Source organism: Danio rerio, chromosome 21 (assembly GCF_049306965.1).
Source record: "Danio rerio strain Tuebingen ecotype United States chromosome 21, GRCz12tu, whole genome shotgun sequence".
Lineage (NCBI taxonomy): Eukaryota > Metazoa > Chordata > Actinopteri > Cypriniformes > Danionidae > Danio > Danio rerio.
In genome coordinates this window covers 26349001-26373088 of record NC_133196.1, presented here as the reverse complement: position 1 = coordinate 26373088, position 24088 = coordinate 26349001, and the positions used below count along the sequence as shown (strand labels likewise).

The following is a 24088-nucleotide window of genomic DNA, read 5'->3' as shown; positions in this document are numbered from 1 at the left end:
GTAAGCATGAAAAGGAATGGCATCATACGACGCCGTAGCATTTGTTTTAAAGATGAAATGCCTTCATACGTTCCTCTGGCTACATAATTTGCGATTTGCAGAAATGTATATAGGACTACATTTTCAGAATGACCTTATGCTGGAATTAACCCCATGGGTTTTCAGGCAATTTTCTTTAGCATTTCAAGAATAGTTTGAAGGTGAATTCAATAATTGGACAGAAATTACTCAGATTTGATTTAAAACATCTTCATTTTTGTTCCAAAAGAAAACAACTAAAATAATTGGGATGACACGAGATTGAGTAAATGTTTCATTTTAGGATGAACTAAACACTGCAATGCAGATTTATCACTCAGCTTAGTATTTCAAATTACATTTAAGAAACTCAAATACAACCATTAAAAAAGATTCAAAAGTACACAGATGCTCCAGAAAATATTCCAGCCTAATTTAACAAGGAAATGTAACTGTCAGTTTAGTGGCTGATTCATACAAGTTTATACGAGTTCAGTTTTATGAAAATGTAGGATTTTTAAAAGGAGGCATGGCACCAAACCTAACCATCATTAGAGGATTAGAGGATAAACAAATCATACTAAATAAAACAAACGAAATTGAAGGAATTCATAGGAATTAGCCACTAAATCAAAAACTTACAAATTGTCATGAGATAGTGTTGATTACTGACATTTTCAGTGATTTTATAAGGATTTCACAAACTTTCAAACAGCGTATACTGCATTATATATACTCATGTTAATAAAACCATAGTAATTTCTAATATGTTTTAGACTCCTTTGATCTTTAGACATTTAAAAGCTGTTCCAAATGAACACACAGTCAAGTGAAGTAAACATTCTCACGAGATAAATAGCAGTAAGGACCCTGACGATTGGAACGCAGTTCATGTGTAAGCTATCATTGCGAACAATGCATACAAAACATGATTTATCCCCTTTGAAGCAATTAGGCCATCACTGATCTCCAGACATGTAATCATTTCTTCAATGACTTTCTTTATTCAAGCAAGCACCTCGATGGCCCCATTTGCAGGAATGACAGGGCAATATTTGCTTTGTTCTTACCCAAGCACTCGGGGCCTATGGAAAGACTGAAGGCAGCCTTGTTAATATTCCACGCAGCGCTCAGACTCTTGTGAGGGATCACAGTAGATGAAGCATGGCGTTGTGTAAAAGTGACGGTCTGTGTCAGTAACAGGGTTGTGGGATAATGAAGATGACTGCTCTCCTTGACAGTGTCCTCTCCCTTTTTCTCCCTCCTTTTTCCTCCAAGCCTTGGAGTGTCTGACACCCCAACACTTTCCATAGCCAGCAATTACAGTGGATATTACACTGAACCTGCTGAGAACTGAACATGGAGACCGATGATTTCAAAAACACCATGATGCCCAATTAGAATTTCAGCAATTGCTTCTCACTCCTTTTGTAAAGCCTTTTAAGCGTTTCAATCAAACATCAGCTGAGCATGTGATCTAAAATTTTACACAAAATAAAAATGATTAGAAAACATTCAAAGCTACAGTGAGACACGCACATGGGTCTATTGCTGTGCATTACCACGAAGTAGTAATGTTTGGACAATCTACCTACAGTATTTACTGTACAATTCTACTGTACATTATCCTACATTCCCATATTTAATATGATTTAACTCTCCAAAAAAGTTAATGAAATAAAATTAACAAATAAAGTCTACAAATACAGTATGAGATCAGTTTAATTCACTGGAATCTCAGTGAACTTTCTCACTGTCATAAATCTGAAGAAAAAAATAGTTTGAAATCTGTGCTTTGAAATGAACCAAGTGCACAACAAAAGTTTATTGGGTTTGTAATCTGTATGAAACAAACACGAGGTGCAGCCTCTCTGGTCAAACGCATGTCACATGACAGCAACCACTCAAATGCCCCAAAAACTTATAAACAAAGAGTCGCTGTCACCTCTGGAGGAGGTTCACCATCGTACTACTCAGCCGTTAGAAAAGTATGTTCTATATAGTGGGAATGTGAAAAGTATAAATGGATTTTGGACATACCACATCCGCCATTTTGTCATGGTCACGTGACCTACCTGCGTCACTTGCGTCACTTCACTCCCATTCATGAATTGTCTCATGAATTGTTTTTTGCTAAATCAGACATGGTTGTGGCCGGAAGTAAATGAGAAATCATTCATTCATTCATTTTCTTTTCGGCTTAGTCCCTTTATTAATCTAGGGACGCCACAGCAGAATGAACTGCAAACTTATCCACCACGTTTTACGCAGCGGATGCCCTTCAAGCCGCAACCCATCTCTGGGAAACATCCACACACGCTCATTCACACACACTCATGGGTCACGCCGCCTGACCCAGCCAAGGCTCGAACCATTGAACTTCTTGCTGTGAGGCGACAGCACTACCAACTGCGCCACTGCGTCACCTTAACGAGAATTATTTATATTATTAAATTTCCCATTTATTGTATTTTTTAACGCCTACCCCCACCCAAACCCTAAACCCTACTGTCACAGTCATAGAGGAGTGGAGAGACTGACCTAGAATGCAGCTCTGCACAAGACGTTTGGCCAGTGGAGAAATGGTTGTGCCCAACTGAGCCTGGTTCTCTCTAGTTTCTTTTTTTTCACTTTTGCCAATTGGTGAATTTTTTTTCCTCGCCGCTGTCGCCACCAGCTTGCATGGTTCAGGATCTATAGAGCTGTGCATCGATGGATTTGCTCTTCAGTGTTTGGACTCTCAGTAGCCATTATTAACCACACTGAACTGAGCTAAACTGAACTGAACTTAAACTCTAAAAAACTGAACTTGTCATGATCACCAGCGATCGCTAACCACCAGAGGTCGCTGGAAAACATTCTCACTCACAGAACTACAAATGTGTTTGTAAATGGAGGACTTCAACTTCATACATGCTCTTCGCCCACACACCTGCTTTCTCATTTAGCTTGATTTACATTCACACCTGAGGACTTTCAGAGACTGATTAACACACACTATTTAAGCCACACATTCACTTCTTCAGTTTGCCGAGTCTTGTTCACTGTTAAGTAGCATTACAACGCCTTTTCCCAGTCTTGTTATCTTGTGTACCGACCGTTAGCCTTGTTAGCCTCTTTGTCTTTGCCTGCCGCCTGCCTTTCTGACCTCTAGCCTGTATTCGACTGTGATTCTGGACTGTCTCCAAATACCTGTTTGCACCTGTGTTGACCATCGCTTGCCTGACTTTGAATAAACCTGCATTTGGATCCTACCTTCTGTTGTGGTGTTACTCCCCGGCGTTACAGAAGACTCGGCCACACAATGGATCCAGCAGGTATCAAGATCATGTGTTTACGTCAGGAAGCACGGTCCATTGAGGAGTACGTGGAGGATTTCATCAATCTGGCACATTTAACAACATCGAGTGAGTTATGCCTGATGATCTTTTTTTCACAGATGACTGTCTGAACCATTGTACACAACAATGCGATTGCATGAACCCCATGAGACATTAGAATACTACATCGATCTTGCACTGCAAATGAGTGGGTCCCCCTTCACTGTTGGCAAGGTGGAGGACACCCCTAAATATTTTTTTGGGGGGGGCAATAGACAGCAAGACCCACCGGCAATGGGGCTACCCAGTAATGTTATTATGCTTGCATCACCTGTATTCCTGTCTCCAGTTTATCAGTCTTCCAGTCCTCCAGCTCACAAAATGGCCACCTCCTGTCCTCTAGCTAACAAGATGGCCGCCTCCAGTCTTCCAGCTTACAAGATGGCCGACTCCAGTCCTCCAGCTCACAAAGTTGTCACAACCAGCCCTCCAGCTCACAATGTGGTAAGCGCCAATCTGCCACCAGCTCACAAGATGGTTTCCTGTTCCTTGTCTGTTCCTGCCATAGTTCCTGTTTTAGTTCCTGAAATACCATCACCTGAGCCACCAGAATGGCCACCACCACCTGAGTTACCAGAGCTGATGCCACCACCAGAGCTGTTACTGCCAGAGCTGTCACCGCCACCTCCAGTGCTGCCAGACCCTTCAGTGCTGCCAGACCCTCCAGAGCTGTCACCGCCACCTCCAGTGCTGCCAGACCCTTCAGTGCTGCCAGACCCGCCAGACCCTCCAGAGCTGCCAGACCCTCCAGAGCTGCCAGACCCTCCAGAGCTGCCAGACCCTCCAGTGCTGCCAGACCCTCCAGTGCTGCCAGACCCTCCAGAGCTGCCAGACCCTCCAGAGCTGCCAGACCCTCCAGAGCTGCCAGACCCTCCAGAGCTGCCAGACCCTCCAGAGCTGCCAGACCCTTCAGAGCTGCCAGTGCCGCTGCCGCTAGAGCTGCCAGAGCCGCCACCGCCCGAGCTTCCAGTATGGCCGCCGTCGCCGCCTGAGCTTCCTGAATGGCCGCCGCCGCCAGAGCTGTGTTACTTCTCAGAGATGTCAGTGCCATGTGATTTCCCAGAGCCATATGACCTCCCAGAGCATCCTGACCCACTGGGGTTTGAAGAACTGCCAGTGCCTCCTGTGCCTAGGACTCCCGACACACTGGGGTTTGAAGAACTGCCAGTACCTCCTGTTTTCAAGCCTCCCGACCTATTAGGGTTTGAAGAACTGCTAGTGCTTCCTGTGTCCAAGCCTCCTGACCAACTGGGGTTGAAAGAGATGCCAGTGCTCTATGAACCAAAGCCTCCCGACCCAATGTGGGTGTTTAACCCTTCTTTGCCTGCTGAACCCAAGCCCCCAGATATACCAGAGCTCCAGGTTCCAGACCCACTGCAGCTCCACGCTCTAGGTCCTCCGCAGCTCCACGCTCTAGGTCCTCCGCAGCTCCACGCTCTAGGTCCTCCGCAGCTCCACGCTCTAGGTCCTCCGCAGCTCCACGCTCCAGGTCCTCCGCAGCTCCACGCTCCAGGTCCTCCGCAGCTCCAGGTCCTCCGCAGCTCCACGCTCCAGGCCCTCCGCAGCTCCACGCTCCAGGCCCTCCGCAGCTCCACGCTCCAGGCCCTCCGCAGCTCCACGCTCCAGGCCCTCCGCAGCTCCACGCTCCAGGCCCGCCTCAGCTCCATGCTTCAGGTATGCCCCCGCTGCATGGTCCTGGCCCTCTATCCCTCCCCCTGTTCCGCCTCCGCTCCACCTCCCGCCTGAACAGTATTAGGAGTGTCTGGAATCCACTCCTTAAAGAGGGGGTTATGTCATGATCACCAGCGTTCGCTAACCACCAGAGGTCGCTGGAAAACATTCTCACTCACAGAACTACAAATGTGTTTGTAAATGGACTTCAACTTCATACATGCTCTTCGCCCACACACCTGCTTTCTCATTTAGCTTGATTTACATTCACACCTGAGGACTTTCAGAGACTGATTAACACACACTATTTAAGCCACACATTCACTCCTTCAGTTTGCCGAGTCTTGTTCACTGTTAAGTAGCATTACAACGCGTTTTCCCAGTCTTGTTATCTTGTGTACCGACCGTTAGCCTCTTTGTCTTTGCCTGCCGCCTGCCTTTCTGACCTCTAGCCTGTATTCGACTGTGATTCTGGACTGTCTCCAAATACCTGTTTGCACCTGTGTTGACCATCGCTTGCCTGACTTTGAATAAACCTGCATTTGGATCCTACCTTCTGTTGTGGTGTTACTCCCCGGCGTTACAGAACTACACTGTTCTATTTACTATGATCTTTTATGTGAAGCTGCTTTGACACAAACTACATTGTAAAAGCGCTATACAAATAAAGGTGAATTGAATTGAATTAAAAATGTTCTTTCATTTTATGGGTGATCACAAATATGTAATGTATTTGTAAGCTTGGTAAACAGTTTTGAAGAATTTGATGTTATCCCATTCAAACAGAATGTTTGCACAAACTGCGGGGCGTTTAAAAGATGGCTGCTGAGTAAAATGACTTGTCTTAAAGGGGCTTTGGTTTCACATTGTAATCTTTATTTTTAGTGTATTTTATATTTATATATATATATATATATATATATATATATATATATATATATATATATATATATGATTGTGTTAATTTATAAATCATATATTGTGTTAATATAACTATAATATTCCTAATCTAATCAGAGTCAGAACAAGATTTATTGGTACTGTAGTTATGTTTTACACATGATTTTGTGACAGCTTTCACAGTACAACACAATGACAGTGACAGGACAAAAACATTTTTAGGAATTTTAAAAATAAGTAGTAAAGAGAGAATAAGATTGTTGCAACAAGCTCATTCTGAGAACGTATCACTATATATGTTTCTGGAGATCACAAATTATGTAGCCAGAAGTACATATAGTTGCATTTCATTTTTAAAACGAATGCTACGGGGTGGTATAAAGCCGTTCCTTTACATGCTTACCAGCTGACTGCTTACCTTTGTATGGATGACTTTCCGGCTGTGACCAGTTTGTTCTGTAGCTCGCCATGTACGTCAGCAGACTTGAGATGCAGAGAGGAGTTGACCGTGATGACAGGGTTTAAGTCTGGCAAAGAACATTTCCAGAAACTGGGTAAGACAAAAACAAAAGCTGAAAAATAAAATAATAAAGTAAATAACAGGGTGAGAATGTGGTCAAATCTGGAAACATGGTAAAAATTAAGGGGCTTTTCTTATTCTGGATTGCTTTTAAAAACAATGCGGTTAGGTTTAGGGAGGAAGTGGGAGTGTCAATCTGTGCTTTTGAAAACACTATTGGTTAAACACTATTGGTTGCGTTTAGGGAAGGAGGGTGTGTCAGTAAATAATGTTGTTTGTTTAAAAAAAAGTAAAAAAAAAAAAAAAAAGCTAATAATGTATGAATGTGTGTATCTATGTGGGTGTTTGGGGGCTTCTGCTCCTTGTTGAAAAGAAAGAAAATAACTAAAGGAAAAAGGTCTATAGTGCATGATTAGGTTTGGAGTTTAGCTGCCAAACAAAATGCTGAGTTCATCACAGCTTTGAGGTAAATAACTGAAATGGAACCAAACGAAACTCTGTACTTGGTAAAACATCCTCTGGCATAGAAGTGTTTTTAACAGATTAATTTAAAAGCATGAATTAATTTATCAAGCTCAGGCCATACTGCAGAATAAGTACTCCTTCTTTTCCCTGAGCAAGACACTCTAATATTCTAATGGTGCATACTGAATATGTTAAAAGTTCCAGAGGTTTTTAATTTTTAATATTTAAAAAAGGGTTGTTTTCCTGAAGTTTTAAGTATATTATTTTTACTTGATAAGTGAAAACCTTTTGTTTGAGTGCATCATTATTATCCTAAATTATTATAATATTCATTACACCATTTTTAAAAGTAATTAACCATATACAGCCTAATGTAAACACGAGAAAGAGAAAAATCATGGTCGCCATTTTGAAAGGGTCATTCCTAATGTTACTTAGCCAAACCTTCAAACAGTAGTAGGTCTGGACTATTTTGCAGCTTTCTTTGGCCATGGACTAACACGTACAGTCTGACAGTCATGACTTACAATCTATGTCCATATCATTTGAGTCAGTGAGTCATTAGCTGCAGACTTGCACTTAATGATTCACTAATTCAAATGATCCAGTTAGATTGACTGAATCCAGATGGGATATATCGGCCCCTGAATGGCATATGGGAAAACAATCATGGCCAACATATTGAAGTGTAATTCCAAACCTACTGGCTCAAAACTTACTTCTCCAAAGGGCCTTTTGAAAGGAAGGATTTGGAAGGGTACAACTGATAGACACATCAAACCCCTGCAATCCTTTGCATGGATTCTGATTGGTGATTGCATTCCATTCAGAAGGGCTCATTAGTATGCCCAAATCTCTTCGAAGAAGACACTTTGAAGGGTAACCCCTTGAAAGGCATTAAGTGTGATAATATGCTACTTTTCTTCTAGTGGTATGCAGAAGAATCACTGTTCCCTGGAGCACACAGTATGATCACACCGGTGTGATTAGAGTGTTTTTAACATCTACTTCCCGCAATGACTTGCACTGAAAGAAGAGTGCGGTGCTTCTCATAAATCACTATTTGATTTGGTGTTTTCAATCAATTAATGTGTGTTTTAGGTTATGTGTGTTTCACACATTTAAATAGACATAAAGTACTAGCAAACTGGAATGGCCTCAATAGAATCTTAAATTTTTAATGCCTTTATTTTAATTGTAGCTGATCTATTTGAATAACCTGGTGCACTGCTGGGGGTGCTGTGAGAAAAGAGAGACTGTATGTGTGTGATATATGTGAATCATTTTAAAGGTGGATCGTTTGGTAATGAATTGTTGTTGTTGTTGTTTAGCTGTGACACACACACACACACACACACACACACACACACACACACACACACACACACACACACACACACACACACACACACACACACACACAAAATTGAGGCAAATAAATCCACAGAAAATTAAAAGAAGGTCCTAATCATTGTTTAAGGTGGCAATAAAAACATAAGGTTTATGGTTTGTGAAATACACGTTGATGTCTTTAGAGATGGCTAAAATAATCAGTTCACAAATAATCTGATGATGGGCTTTATTCCCATCTGATAGACACAGGATGAACAGGATGAGTCTCCAATTAATGATTCACTGATTCAAATGATCCGGCAAGTCTGACTTGACTAAATGAAGACTAAATTAAATAAATTAAATAATCCAATCAGAGTTATTCTTCAGTTAATGATGTACTGATTAAAACAACTTAACACGGTTCAAAATGAAGGATTTGGACTGATAGACTCCAAAGAGCAGCTTCTACTGTTCCACTTCATCTTTTTGATCTCTCGGTATTGAGGGGGAAAACAAATATGGAAGATGCCTTTACAACAAACCACAGGCCTATGCAGCCAATCATTTCACTGCTAGCCTCAGAAGAAAACGATGAGTATCACTTTTTAAAGTCCTGGCACATTACAGGGTGGCTTGTTTAGTGGATATGTGGGGCAACTTGGCTTTGCTGTGCCCTGTGGAGCCACATGGATGTGACTCAGAGTGTAATAAGCAGCGAATGAGGGCATTAAGTCTGTGTGACAGTGCTCCGAAGGCCCACTTTACATCTGACAGGGGGGTGTTAAAGGTCAAGGCCACATCCAGCGCTGTTATTCCTCTAATTTCACTCGCTGTCAGAATCGCTCGGCTGTCCGTTTGTGTGAACGCGCCATTTTATTCAGCCCCATCAACTGACTGCATTACTTACAAAACATATTACTGTCGTATTGTGTACCGCTTCTTAAAGTGCTTAGTCAAGTGCAAACATAACATTCATTATCAAGGCGAAATATGCTATTAGTGAAGGGATTAATCACAAATTGTGCTTACCCTTGACTTTATGTTCAGCAAAGTACTGTGTCCTTAAACTGTATGCAAATTCTGCCGAGTGTCAGCCAACTTAAAATCAATTGTTAATCTCCCAGAAGAGCGCTCGCTTTACAGAGCATCTGCACAGGGGTTCATAAGTGCATTATGTATCCTTACAGTTAAGGGAAAAATACAGAGACCACTTGAAAGTTCGCAGTTTCTTTGAATTTGTAAGGAATGGGTTTGAATAAAATAATTAATCTTTCTATGATTCTTTAATCTCTGAAAAAATATAACTGACAAATATTGTCCTTTAGAGCACCCCCCTTCAGAATAATCGACGATTGTAACTGTAGTTCTGTATGTAGTTCTGGAATAATTACAGATTGTTCTGTAGTTATTCCAGTTACATTATTTTTTTGGTTTTCATCTTCAGGAAATCACTAAAGACAACAATATCATTTTATCATAATGATATAATGTGGCAATAAGCTCGTAACTGTACTGTGCATTTACAAATTGGCCTATTCATGTAAATACAAGGAAACAACATTAACATTATACCAGACACTGTAAACAGATAATTCCCAGCCATTGGACTTTTCTGAAAGGGTATTTGAGGGTCATCAAGTGACAGATGTAAAAGTATGTTGTGGGACTACTATACAATATAGTTATTATTAGGGCCAGACAGAATCTGCAGACATTTTTGCAAAAAATTTATATATGAAATAAAAAATAATATATTTTTAATTTCTATTTAATGTTTACAATGCAAATCCAATTACAAGATCAACTTAATTGGTAAACAAAGCTAATCTCTTGCGTATTAGCCCGCTGTTTATTTTGTCTCCAATTTCTGTTTAACAGAGAGTTTTTTGTATCACATTTCTAAACATAATAGTTTCAATAACTCTCAGTAAGGGACCGTCGAAAAGTGCTTCTTTTTTTTTTTTTTTTGTTAATCTGCTCGGCTCAGCGCGAGCTCTCCCTGTTGCGAGGGCTTAAGTGTGTGTGTGTGTGTGTGTGTGTTTGTTTGTTTGGTGCTGTCTATGTTTGTGTATGTGTTTGAATGAGAGACAGTGTGGTGCTGTGTGTCTGTGTGTTTATACGGACAGCTTGTTATAGCCTCCCCCCTTAAATATAACACTGTATATAGAAAGCATCGTCAATGCACCGTGATGCATCAAGATATCGAATTGAACCGAATCGAAGGCATGATAATCGTAACCGAACTGAACCGTGAGACCAGTATAGGTTCACACCTCTAATATATTTACACACATTTACACAAGTAAATAAATAGACACAATGATGGGTTATCAATCTGCGGAAATCTGCAGATTTCTGCATGCACAGATTCTGTGTGGACCTAATTATTATGGATTATAGATGGCCAAATTTAGCAGTTTTCTGTTTTATCGTTTTTAAAAAAGAATTCTTAATAATGCCAAGAAATACTTATACCATTTTGTCGATGTAGCTGCTGCATTCAGGGAAATTTTTTGGGAACCCTCTCGGTTTGTAGTGTGATCCTTGAAAATTTCGGTCGGTTGGTCAGTCACAATCAGTGAGTTAGTCAACAGCTGCCTCTAGTGGATTTACATGATAATTGCACTCGCAAGAGATATTTGAGATCACAAAAAGCATACACAGCAGCCTCTGGGAAGATTCACGAAAAACAAAAACTGCAAAAAAATAAATAAATAAAACAAAGCTCCTAGGACATATTTTGCTCTCACCAGAAATGTATATAGACTGATTTCACGTGGCTGCCATTATTAAATATGCGAAATCGAGGCTGCGGTGGGAAGAAACCCGGAAGTTACATTGGAGTGTTGTGTACCTGGCTGTATATCTTATCAGCGAAGAGAAAGTGACACAAATTTATCATTTCACCATCTTCCGAGTGACCTGAAGGTCCGTTCTGAATGAATGGGGAAAATAAAAAGAGATATCAGAGCTCATTTTCAGCTAAGTTTAGGGAAATGGCACTAGTTAGCAAACATTTTCTTTCCCAAACACATGTTTTAGATGCCATTTGAAGTAAATAAGTAAAAGGGTGAGTAAATAATGACAGAATTTCCATTTTTGGGTAAACTATCCCTTTAAACATCATGCAGATACAAGCCTGCATGAAGGCTTTATAGGTCAAGTGTTGACAGAGATGCAGAATTTGTTTGTTATGCATTGACATCTGAACATATGGATGAGAGCATAGTGTGGCTTGACATGTTAATGGAGGCCTGCTGCGTCTCAGGGTAATCTTGTAAGCACTGTTTGTTTTCTGCGTAATTAAACCGAGTGAGTGTCCGCTCATGTCCTCTCTAATGTGTGTTGCCCTCTCTTACTAGCTTTATCTGCACTCTCGTGTTACACATCAGGATCACTGGCAATTCCTTGGAAGCATTCCAGTTCAGAAAAAAAAAATGTAAAAAGAATATATAGAAATTAAAAGTGTAATATTTTTTTTTAAAGTAAATATAATGCTTATTCACTCACCGGCCTCTTAATTAGGTAAACCTCTATAACTGCTCGTTAACAAAACTTTCTAATCAACCTGGTCTGAGCATTTCGGAAATTGCTGATAAACTGGGATTATCAAGCATAACAATCTCTAGGGTTTACAGAGAATGGTCCGAAAAAGAGAAAATATCTAGTGAGCGATGGTATTGTGGGCACAAATGTCTTGTAGATGTCAGAGGTCAGAGGAGAATGGTCAGACTGGTTCAAGCTCGTTACACTCGTTACAACTGAGGTATAAGGAAAAGAGCATCTCTGAATGCACAACACGTCCAACCACCAACCTTGAGGTGGATGGGCTACAGCAGCAGGAGACCAGACCAGGTGCCACTCCTGTCAGCTAAGAACAGGAAATTGAGGCTACAATTTGCATAGGCTCAACAAAATTGGAAAATAGAAGATTGGAAAAATGCTGTTTGGTCTGATAAGTTTCGATTTCGGCTGTGACATTTAGATGATAGGGTCAGAATTTGGCATGAACAAAAAGATAGCATGGATACATCCTGCCTTAAATCAACGGTTCAGGCTGCTGGTGGGGTAATGGTGTGGGGGACATTTTCTTGGCACACTTTGGGCCCCTTAGTACCATTTGAGCATCATGTCAATGCCATAGCCTACCTGAGTATTGTTGCTACTGTAACTATGTCCTTCCCTTTATGACCACAGTGTACCCATTTTCTGATGGATCCTTCCAGCAGAATAACGTGCCATGTCATAAAGCGTGAATCATTTCAGACTGGTTTCTTAAACATGACAATGAGTTCACTGTACTCAAATGGCCTCCACAGTGACCAGATTTCAATGCAATTGAGCCCCTTTGGGATGTGGTGGAACGGGAGATTTGCATTATAGATGTGCAGCTGACAAATCCGCAGCAATTGTGTGATGCTATAATGTCAATATGAACCAGAATCTCAGCAATATTTCCAGTACCTTGATAAATCTATGAAATGTATGATTAAGGCAGTTCTGAAGGCAAAAGGGGGTCCAAGGAGTACACTAGTAAGGTGTACCTAATAAAGTGGCTGGTGAGTGCATGTTGGTTGTGGTAAGTAAAGTCATAAATTGGTAATAATAAAATATTTGGTCTTAAAATAATAATAATACATTTAAAATTAAATTGCCAAGTGAACTTAGGCAACAGAAATGTAGGGTTATTATAGTTAACTAAAATATGTTACTTGAAAAAAAATATCTAAAACTAAATAATGTCTATAACTGCATGTAATTATAAAATTCCATTTTATTCCAGCTAGTTTGCTTAAGAAATATTTCTAATTGTTATTTAGTTTAACTTTATGTATTAAATAAAAGAAAATTATTTTACACATTAAGTTTAAATGTCAAATGATAGCAAATGTAATATAAACATAAAAATACATATAATGACAATGTTATTACTACTTAATTAAATGCATTCTTGGCTAATAACTACTAATTCTTTATTTTAAACTTCAGTTTTATTTATATTGTCAAACTTATTAAAAATGACGTTTTGATTTATTTTTAACACATCCACTTTTTAACCAAACAATAAAGGATTATTTTGAACTGCATTACACAAACAACAACTGATTCAAATGCTTGTATATGCCTCAACTATACAGCAGGACTGGAGGCCATCTGTATAAGCCTGCAATCAGGCCTGAGCACCGCCATAAAGCACTAAGAGTGGAGTCGAAGCCTATGGTGCTGATTTATTATCTGCTCTCCATTGAGAAAATGAGAATGTATATGAGGCAGACGTTCCTCTGAGCACAAGGCCATCTAATGAGGGCATTTCAGCCCCACACCACTACTGCTGACCAAGACTGAGCTTTATTTCAGCGAAGCCCGAGAGCTGACACAGTAGAAAACCAATGGACTGTTGACAGGGGTGTAAAATACTTGAGAATTTTCACTTGATTCATATTTTGGAGGATCTGTACTTTTACTTGAGTACATTTCTGAAGATGTAACTTGTGTTTTTTACTCCTTACAATTTTATTTTGACAAAAAAAAAATTGTTTATAGTTTTGCATTTTTTTTGTTTTTCGGTATGGTAAACGAACAATCAAATGTGCACACTGTGTGTTTTTGAATATTCTCAGTTTCTCTGCACTCAAAAAAAAAAAAACTGATTGTTTAAAATATTTGGGCTAAAATATTCTTTCACAATTCTTGAGATTGTCACAACTTAATTGTTTAACGTTCAAACCACTCAACCAATAATAGTTAACTGTTATGTGTTGGGACAACATGAATGAGTTGTATGGTACCCTGCATTTTTAACTGTGTGGATTTATGATTTAAAGTGAATATATTGATTATATTTGGAGATGGAAAGCAGTCTAAAGACATGCAGTATTGGATAAAGAGTTACTTCTTGTTTTAATGTACAATTCTTGCTATACTTGTAAAATAATTCTTGGTACAAATAATATTCCTTAAGGAACAGTTTCGTACCTTTGTAAAACCTTATATAAAAGACCTCTTATAATACTGTTCTGTACCTTTTATGGTTCAATTGAAATGAAGGTGCACAATTGTTCTCATAAAAAGATACTTAAGTGTTGGACAACTCCTTCTTTATTACAATATCTATGAAAACAAATATGACTATGATTTTATCAAAAACAGTCCATATTAAAACATGAATCATCATTTAAAAGCATATGTTTAAAGAAATTCATAAACAATAATTATTAAGTTCTATAATACAAAACCAATTGTAAAACAAAATGATAGCTATTGTAAACTAAACATTTAAGGCATTTTTGATAAACATTTGGTAAGCATTTTCTGATAAATGCAATTTTCTTTATTGATATTCACACATTTTGGTGTTTGCTTTTTCCACTACACACGTGTGCTGGCAGAAGTCCTGCATATGCAAAGTGTTCATGCAGACATTCTTAAGTATAATTTAAATCTTAAGTACAATTAAAATTTAAAGTATTTTTTAATTTTTACTTTCTACCTCAAGTGTATTTTTGGACATATGCTTGTATTTTAACTTAGTAAAAAGTTCAGTCAGTAACTTTCACCCGAGTATCATCTTTGAGTATTTACCACCTCTGATCATTGTGTGTCTGATGCTAAAATGACTAAATGTGTGTTTATGTGTGAATAACCTTGAGTCTGTGTGTAAATGATGTTTTTTTAATAATCATCTTTCAGCAATTTCACTCGAGGGCAGGAGCACTACTGTTTTGATAATGTTTTTCTCAATGAAAGAACTGAATGATGATTTTTAAATGCACCTCGACTCCGTGTGCCATAAATATGTTGTATTCTGGGTAATCTTGTCTGAAGGCAATGTTTTAATGAAACATTAACTCAATTACAGGCCACCCAGCGTCCCGTTACAGTGGAGAATGAGTCAGGTAGAGAATGTCAGTTGTAGCGAGTCACATTTGTTTTATGCAAAGAAAAAGCAGCTAGGAAATAGCTCTGTATTGTGCTCAGAAATACTGATAATCAGTATAATAAAACATGGAATGTTTTAGAAATTTTGGGCATAATTACATGAATTAATCAATATAAACACATTATTTAATCTGCAAAATTACAGTAATAATCATTCCCCTTTGGATGGGGAACTTGGGGAATGGGGAATTTAATCCACGTATGGGGATTTCGTTCAGAAAGCCAATCGTCTGATAAAGTATGTAAACGGGCCTGGAAATGCCAAATGAATTGGCAGCGTCAGCTTGCGCACCTGATGCTTGTTGCAATCAATTTAGCATAAAAGCACAGCGAAAGCAAGAAGATGCAGAATTTTCACTTCAGAGACTTCTACAGCCTTCTGAGAGAGTCGATGAAGGTTCCTCCTGCTGATATCCAGCGATTTCGAGCGAACGAGAGCGGTCTCTCGGTCCAGAGTGTGTACACGCGGCAGCAGACATTGGAGCTGGGCTTCTTCCTTGCCTGGCGTTCTTTGGGTCTGGTCCTCCAGAGCGGTGCTCATAAAGTTGCAAATTTCAGTAAATAAGCAACACAGTCGTGCAGCACGTCCTTTTCCATCCCAAGCTCATTCTGAAAATGTAGCTTCGCGGACGTTTCAGAAGACCCTGATTTACGTGGCCGGAGGTGCGCATTTGATTTTTTTGGTTTGCCAGCCGGCTGTGACAGATGAAAAAACAGAATCCAAAAAATAAAAGCGAATGAGTTTGTGAGTTCGTGACGTCAAAATCGGACGAGGGCTTTTGCTTTCCTTTCGCCCAGACGATCGTTCAGTCATTCAGTCCCTCAGTTGGACAGATGGTCGCTCGACAGCGGCCATCGGTTGCTTTTCGCGCAAGAACAGTGCGGGCGCGAACGGTGCGAATGGCGCTCGCTCCCAAGAGGTGTTTGAGACGTGAAAAAGCGCGGAAACAAAAACTGCACAAATATGTACCTCCCGGGACATATTTCGCTGCCTCCAGAAACGTCCGCAGGGCTATGTTTCCACAATAAGCCTGGGTTGTCCTTTTCAAGATGGCGCTCTGACCGTGCGTTTCTGGATGTGGTGGTTTCCTGTCCCCGGATGATGGGCACTAGCACTGCGTTGCATGTCTGGGGGTCCAGCATGTTAATGCGGTGCTCGCGGGAAGTTCATGATGTCATTGCGATGCCATGTCTGTTGCGCAGTTAAGATCGCAGAATGAAAAACCAATTTATCCAGCATATGTTTTACGCAGAGGATGCCCTTCCAGCTGGAGCCCAACAGTGGAAAACACCCATACACTATCATTTACACACATACACTATGGACAATTTAGTTCATTCAATTCACCTATATCGCATGTGTTTAGACTGGGGAGAACATGCAAACTCCACACAGAAATGCCAACTGATAAATAATAATTTATTTATTTATTTTTAAACATTTGTCCCTATAAATCACTTACAGTCATACAGTCTCACAATGTTTATTTCTTTAATATTACAAACATGATTTTCTTTCATCCCTAACACTATATCTTCATTTTAATCCTCTCTGGCTTTTCTGAGAAATCGTGAGCAATATATAGCACGCTTAGCATATATTCCTCAGGGAAGGGTGTTGTGATTAATTTTGTGTCAGCAGAAATGACATCAAATCTACGCAGTTTACAGTTGCACAGATAATGTTGCATACACAAGAGTTGCAATGCCTCGACATAGAAGCAGCTGCTGTGGAGGAGGAACTTACATTCCCTGGTCAGCGTGACTTCATGTAATTCAGATGAGTAACGGAGAGCATGTTTATGGAGGGGTTCAGATGGTCTTATTAATAAATGTCTTCCTACTCATTTATGGATGCTCATGTTATACTTTAGCATTTCACGATTTGCCTTAATGAGAGATTGCAATGTATTTACAAAGAAAAAGAAAAAATGTGACTGAAAAAAATTTGTGAAAATGTGGGTAAGTTTAAGGCCAAGTTAAACTGTACTATATAATTATAATATAATTATACATACATACATACATATACATACTTACATACATACATACATACATACATACATATATACATACATACATACATACATATATATATATATATATATATATATATATATATATATATATATATATATATATATATATATATGTGTATGTATTTATGTATGTATAATTATCAGTCAGAATAATCAGTCAGAATTATTTGCTGGAATTGCATCTGCAGTGTAAAAAAATATGCTTAATAAATTCATGGAGTTTAATTCTGTTGTGGCGACCCCTGATAAAAAAAGGGACTAAGCTGAAAGAAAATGAATGAATAATACTATTAATAATACTACTAATATACTACCACAACAACTACTACTACTAATATTTATTTATTTATTTTATAATTTTTATTATTTATCAAAATACTAAACATGACAATCTGTAAACAAAAGAAAAACAAAGTTTAGTTATTAATTTAAAAAAGAATAATAATTAATTTTTTCATAGGAAATTGTGGATTTCAGTTCAACATTCTGGAAATTTGTTTAAATATCCTGTTACTCTTTTCCAGATATAAGTTTATCACAAAAAATCAGGTAAAAGATTATCAGTCGATTTGATTTTATTGCGTCAATTTTTTGTAATGTGTTCTATGCTTATTTTGTAAAAACAAATGGTAAAATACCCATATGACTCAAAGCCTATTTATGATTGATTTTAATTTGCTCACAAATGAAAATTCATATAGGCAGAAATCATACATGCTATTGTAGGCCTAATGATGCTCCCTTAAAATAAAAAAATAAAGCAACAATTTGAGTATTCACGGTTTTGGAGGTTTGGTTTTCTTGATAATAAACTTGTATTCAGAAAAGATCTAAAACCACATATAACCCATATAAAGAATGCATATAACTCATTTAGACTTTAAACATGGCCTTAATGGCCTAAAACACAAATTTATATTTGTTATAAACAACTAGACTATTGGGTTTAGAAAAAAAGTCAAGTGGGGAGAAAATACTTTAAAGTATGTATAACTCAAAAAGTGGGGTGACAGTTAAGAGGTTAAAGTTTTGAAAGCTATCAACCGAAAACATGACTTTAGATTCACAAATTTATCTAGTCATACTTTAAATCATGTATTCAAGCTATTAACAGATCATTAACTAAGATTTTTAGCTCAAAAAACTACTAATTACCTGCCTATTAAGAGTTTGTAAAGTAGTAGTTTGGTTTATAGGTTTTGATTAGGGATTGCGTTAGGAAAAAAGAATACAGTTTTATTACTTTTATGTCTCTTTTACTTTTAGTAAATATATATGTTGGTTAGGTGATATAAACCAAACTTCTCTGAGTGTGATACGCTTTGCATACTAATAAAGCATTTTTGCAGAAGTGCATCAATATCTGAAAATTACTTCTCACTTAGTTTTCCTATATTGAAGCAAAGATGTGCTGAAGCTGAACACAGAATATTTGCAGTAGAGAAGTCTTATGCTTATAAAGTTATGCAGAGAATTTGTAGAAAAGAGGAAGTATGTTTGGGTGCAGGTGCCAGAGGACTGCAAAATGATTGACAATTGACAAATTACACCAAAACTCCATACTAACTCCAAACTAATAATAATTGTGTATAAATACTAAAGTCAGGGAAATGCAGAGTTGTTGGGAACCTCCTGGATGTTATTTGTGTATTGCCTTGGTGTAATGTGAACCAGAGCTCTGTTTATCGAATTATTCATATGTATATAATAAATTACTACAATTTTTGACATTGAAGAAAACCCTCTCCTGACCTTTTTATTAAACACACATGGAGTTGGTTAAATACTCCAACAATTGGACAATAAGATATACTTTATAAGTGCTAATAAACAGTTAATAGGCAGGTAACAAGCCAGTAATTAATGGTGTGAATTCATTGTTACTTAAACTAAAGTGTTACCAATTAATCCAATCTGAACAGGACAAAAAAATCTTATTAAAAAGTGTGGTAAACTCTTATCTTACAAAAATGATGTTGTTATATAATTATACCAAACTGCCATGAGGCATGCATGACAAATGAACAACAAATTAGTTTTGTTTTTAAAAATCATTACATTAGTCTCTCTAACATGCTAATGATGGCAGATGTCATTCTGAATAACTGTGACTTCTGAGGTGTTATGACCAGTCTGACACTTTCATAGGTCAGTGACATTTTGGCAGCAAAAATTGAGACTGATCCTGGACCAGCTGTCAAATGAAAAACAAACAAAATATTATTGTTCATTTCAGTTTACATAAACAGCAGTGAGGATCCAACACATTTCTAGTTGTTTTCACAACCAGAGAAAATAAATGAATGCTTTTACCTTATCTGAAAAGAAAATGGTTTAGGAGGAATAAAGCTGAGCCATTTATCTTCCATTACTGGATTACATGAATGAAGAAAATTGCTCTATCACTGGCACAGAGCATGCAGGAATGCTGAAATAGCAAGAATAACATTTTAATGCAATATTCGAAGAGAAAATAATGGCAAATTGTTCTCTAAATGCAATATATGCTTGGATGTTGAGCATTATTAAGGATTTTATAAGCTGTCTAGTGAGAGGACGGTGCAGTTCAATTACATTGTTCACTGGCCCAGAGCAACCAAACAAGTTCTACCCCAGTGACGGGACTGGATTTAGAGACTTCCGGATGCTTTGGTTTAAAATGTCTCTCATCTACATTATAATGTCAACTTTATCTCACATATTTGACACATGATTATGATGTTTGACACATGATGTTCACATGATTATGTTCAATCTTTTGTTGTATTATTAATTGTGACTTTAAATCTCACATCTAGTTTTATCTTGCAATTATGATTTTTTGTATCTCACAATTTTATTTATTTTTTTGGTCTGAAAAACTTTAGATCTCACAGTAAGTTGCAATTTAGGTTTATGACTTATAATTTGACTTACTGTAATAGCATATTCTTCTTACACAAATTTATATTGAGATTAGGACTTCATGCTTTTTTTATCAAAATGTCAAATCTGTTTCGGTAACTTTGACATAAATCTTTCATCTAGATTTCTTCTTGCAATTTGGACTTCTTTAATCTCATTATTTGTGTTTTTGGTCTCAAAAATAAAACTTCAGATCACAATATAACAATATGGTATTATTCTGTTTCATTGCAATTTTATATGACTCAAATGACAATTCAACTTGAGATTAGGACTTTGTATCTTTTAATTTGACACTTTGGTCTCTAAAAACAATGCACAGTGTGGCTTTTAAGCATGAAATGTCAACGTTGGTTTATTAATCCTGATTTTATATCTTACATATACATTTTATCTTGCTATTACGACTTCATCTCTATTATTTTGACATTTTGGACTTGAATATGAGGCAAAATATAGCTTTTGTATATCAAAATGTCAACTTTGTTTTAGCAATTTACATAGATATCATCTTATGATTTAATATCTCTCAATTTAAGTTTTTGTTCTCAAAAATGAGACTTTAGATCTCACAATATGACACAATGGGCTCTATTTTAATGATCTAGGTGGCAAGTCTAGCGCAGGGTGCATGTCCAAATCCTCTTTTGCTATTTTATGGATGGAAAACATGCTCTGCGCCCTGTGCATGTTCTGACAGGGTTGTGCTTATGAGTTTGGGTGTGTTTTGAGCATAACGTGCATTAAACCAATCAGAGTCTTATCTCACATTCTCTTTAAGAGTCAATTGCATTGCACCATGAAGCATTTGCTTGTACATAGTGGACTTTGTAAGAGGAAAAACTAAACGCTTAGCTAACGAGAAAACAGTTAAACAGACCATCTGCAATGGGAGGATAAAGAACAAGCCTCCTCCATTCGTCCTCTTTACTTTCTCTTTATTTTACTTTTAACCTACTCCTTTACTATACAGAAAAAGGAAATGGCGTTGTACACCTTCCACTAAAGACATCCATTAACCTAAATATTTAATTTCATTTGTTAACACAAAGATTTGTTTTAAAACTATTTCTAAATTCAGTTCTAATTTCCAGCAAAGGAATAAATGAACAATAATAACGAAGTGTTACGTCCTATTCTTATGCCCCATATGGTGATGCATACATCTCCAAAACCCGACAGGTGGACAAATCTAAACTTGTTTAATAAAACTACTACCAATAATTACATTATACAAATGCAAATTGTTGCAAATAAACTGAAAAAAGCCCCCAGGACATAAAGAAGGCATGGAGGTTGTAGTTTTTATATTTATGTAGAAAATAATAATTTTTGTAACATCTGAATCCTTACATTTTATTTATGTAAAAAAAAAAAGTGTATCGCTGTACATCCTGTGTGTATTAATTAAGCAATGTGTAAGCGTTAGAACTCACATAGGCACATAACTAACTCTCTCTGTGCCGGACTTAGGAGCAGCTTCAGTTGATCAATTGCGCAGTCTATTTTAGTTCTTCAAAATAGCAACACTGAAACAATGTGCCTCAACACACCTCCTTTCTAGACTAGAACACCCATGAGTACACATAGTGCTAAAATTTGCTATTAAAACAATATAGTGCAAAATTTGAAAATTAGTGTTGCACTGGTCTAAAAATAACAAATAATCGCATCAAACATGTCTTGTGCCTTATTGTGCTGGATTGCCCAGAATCTCAAACTTGCAATTCGGTTTAAATAGTTGCGACTTTATAATATTCAAATACAAATCATGACTTATGTATTAATGCGGCACTCTGGTCTCTATAAAAGGCATAAGGTGCAATGTGGCTTTTTATCTGAAATGTCAATTTTGTTTTTAGTGACTTTATATCTTACATCTAGACTTTATTCTGCATTTATGACTTCATATCTTTTTTTGACACTTTGGTCTTTTAATGTCAAGATGTCTAACTTGTTTTAGTGATTTTAAAGTTAAGTCTTACATCTAGCAATCATCTACTATGCATTTATGATGTTATCACATTATATCATATCTCTCAATAAGGGTTTTAAAACTCACAGTATGGCTTAATATCTCAAGAGCGCAACTTTGTTTTAATATTTGCAACCTCATATTGCTCGTTTGTGACTTTACAAGTTACCCACCAACTTTCTTCAAAGGCTTCAACTCTTCTATCCCAGTATGAGCATCCAACACATGTGCGGTGGTGACGTGTATGTGTCTATCTCAACTCACATTTTGGCCGTGACCCCTGTCCAGTGGGATTGCGAGTCAGCATGAATGTTCCTGCATGTCACTCAGAGCTCGATTCCTGATATCTTTATGAGAGCAGGTTAACATGCTCTCCACTGGCCTTTCTTTAACTGTCTGTCTGGAAGATATTTTTTAAAACTTGTTCGGTCGGCCCCATCCAGCACAGTGGAGGCTTATATTTAGAGCGTCTCGCACTTGTCCCTTTGTGTAATGTCCCGATGAACAGTTATTCAGAGCTCATTTTGCTGACTCACTCTGGAACATAAAGGGTGATTCACATTTTAATTAAGCCAAAGATTAATTTTAGAACAAAATGATTAGTATTGGAACAAAACATCTGTCAGAAGAGAGATATAAGAACAGGGCTTGTATGATTCTGTACAAGTACAATGTGTTGAAGCGAGTAAGATCAAAATAAAAAGTGATAATAAAAAGGGACTATTTATTTCATGCAAAGTCTTTATGTTTTATATCTCGCTTCACATCTGACACACAGGGGTGCAACTACACATTTACTGTGGGGTAAGCGAGTTCAAGTTTTGCGCTCATGTAGTAAAAGTATAATTACACTAAGCATGTTAAGTCACAAAGAATTACATCTCATCCCAATCCAAATTTCTTTTCAATTTTATTTTTCTCACTAAATGATTATAGCACCTTGACATGCTTTGCTTTTGTTCTTTTTGCACAATTGTGAAAACAACATGATAGATATGGGAGTCCTAAAGGGCACAGAAATGTAATCACATCTTATGCAAGGTGTTAAGGTCTGTCTTTTCATAAACAATTGACTGAAACTGCTATTACATAAAAGTGAAATAAGAAAAAAGACTAAAATGTTTAGTGTAAAAAATAAATGAAGACAAACTGCCTGAAATTTTATTAAAATGTTATGGGCAAACTTTTTTTTTTTGTAACTAAATTAAAATAGTTTTGAGCAAAAAAGTTACCAAAAGGCCTGGTGTATCAATAGGATACATAATTCATTTATAAAAACATGTAAATGGTATAAAAAATGGATCTTGAAAGAAGGATTAATAAACATTTCAGTTTCAAAAGATGTGAATATTCTGACTATTTGTTCATGTGTTAGTTTTACCAGGGTCTGTGAGGGGAATTTTTAATCCAAATATTATTTTCGATTTTATCTGAAATGTATTGAGGTCTGTCCTTACAAAAACATACAGTTTGCTTGATCCCTCTAATTTTGGCAATACAATTAATTACTTAATTAATAATAAATAAAGAATATTTTTCAGTTTAATTTTATAACTTTTGACCTCAACTGTATTGTATGTGTGATTTGACAGCTTATTTTAATAAAATTTTAAAAATCTAAACAGTTACAATACATCTACATAAACACTACACTTGGCTGTCAGACTGCTGTTTTAAATGATTTTAAATTAAAACGTGTGTGCCTACGTATGCAACTCATGGTATATTTTTTATTTAATAAAATGCAATATCATACTCACATAAAATGCAAAATAAACATTTTGAACAAAACATATTTATTTATGTTTATTATTTGAGACTTTTAATAAGGATCATTTCAAAAATTGCTTTGGCACAATAGCGCCCCTGCATGTGTGGCGCTCCTATGCGCCGCATATACTGTATTGCATAGCGTCGCGCCATGGAACATTTGCTATTTACA

The 24088-nt window shown here is 37.3% G+C and overlaps 1 protein-coding gene across 2 annotated transcripts in view; it reads right to left on the bottom strand.

The window, feature by feature from the left end:
- Positions 1–24088, bottom strand: part of jam3b (junctional adhesion molecule 3b) — a 179699-nt gene that overhangs the window by 119752 nt on the left and 35859 nt on the right. For both annotated transcript variants that reach the window (XM_073934885.1, XM_073934886.1), the window contains exon 4: positions 19581–19695. In XM_073934885.1, the coding sequence (XP_073790986.1) occupies positions 19581–19636 (56 nt within the window). In that variant the 5' untranslated portion in view covers positions 19637–19695. The remainder of the gene's footprint in view (positions 1–19580; positions 19696–24088) is intronic.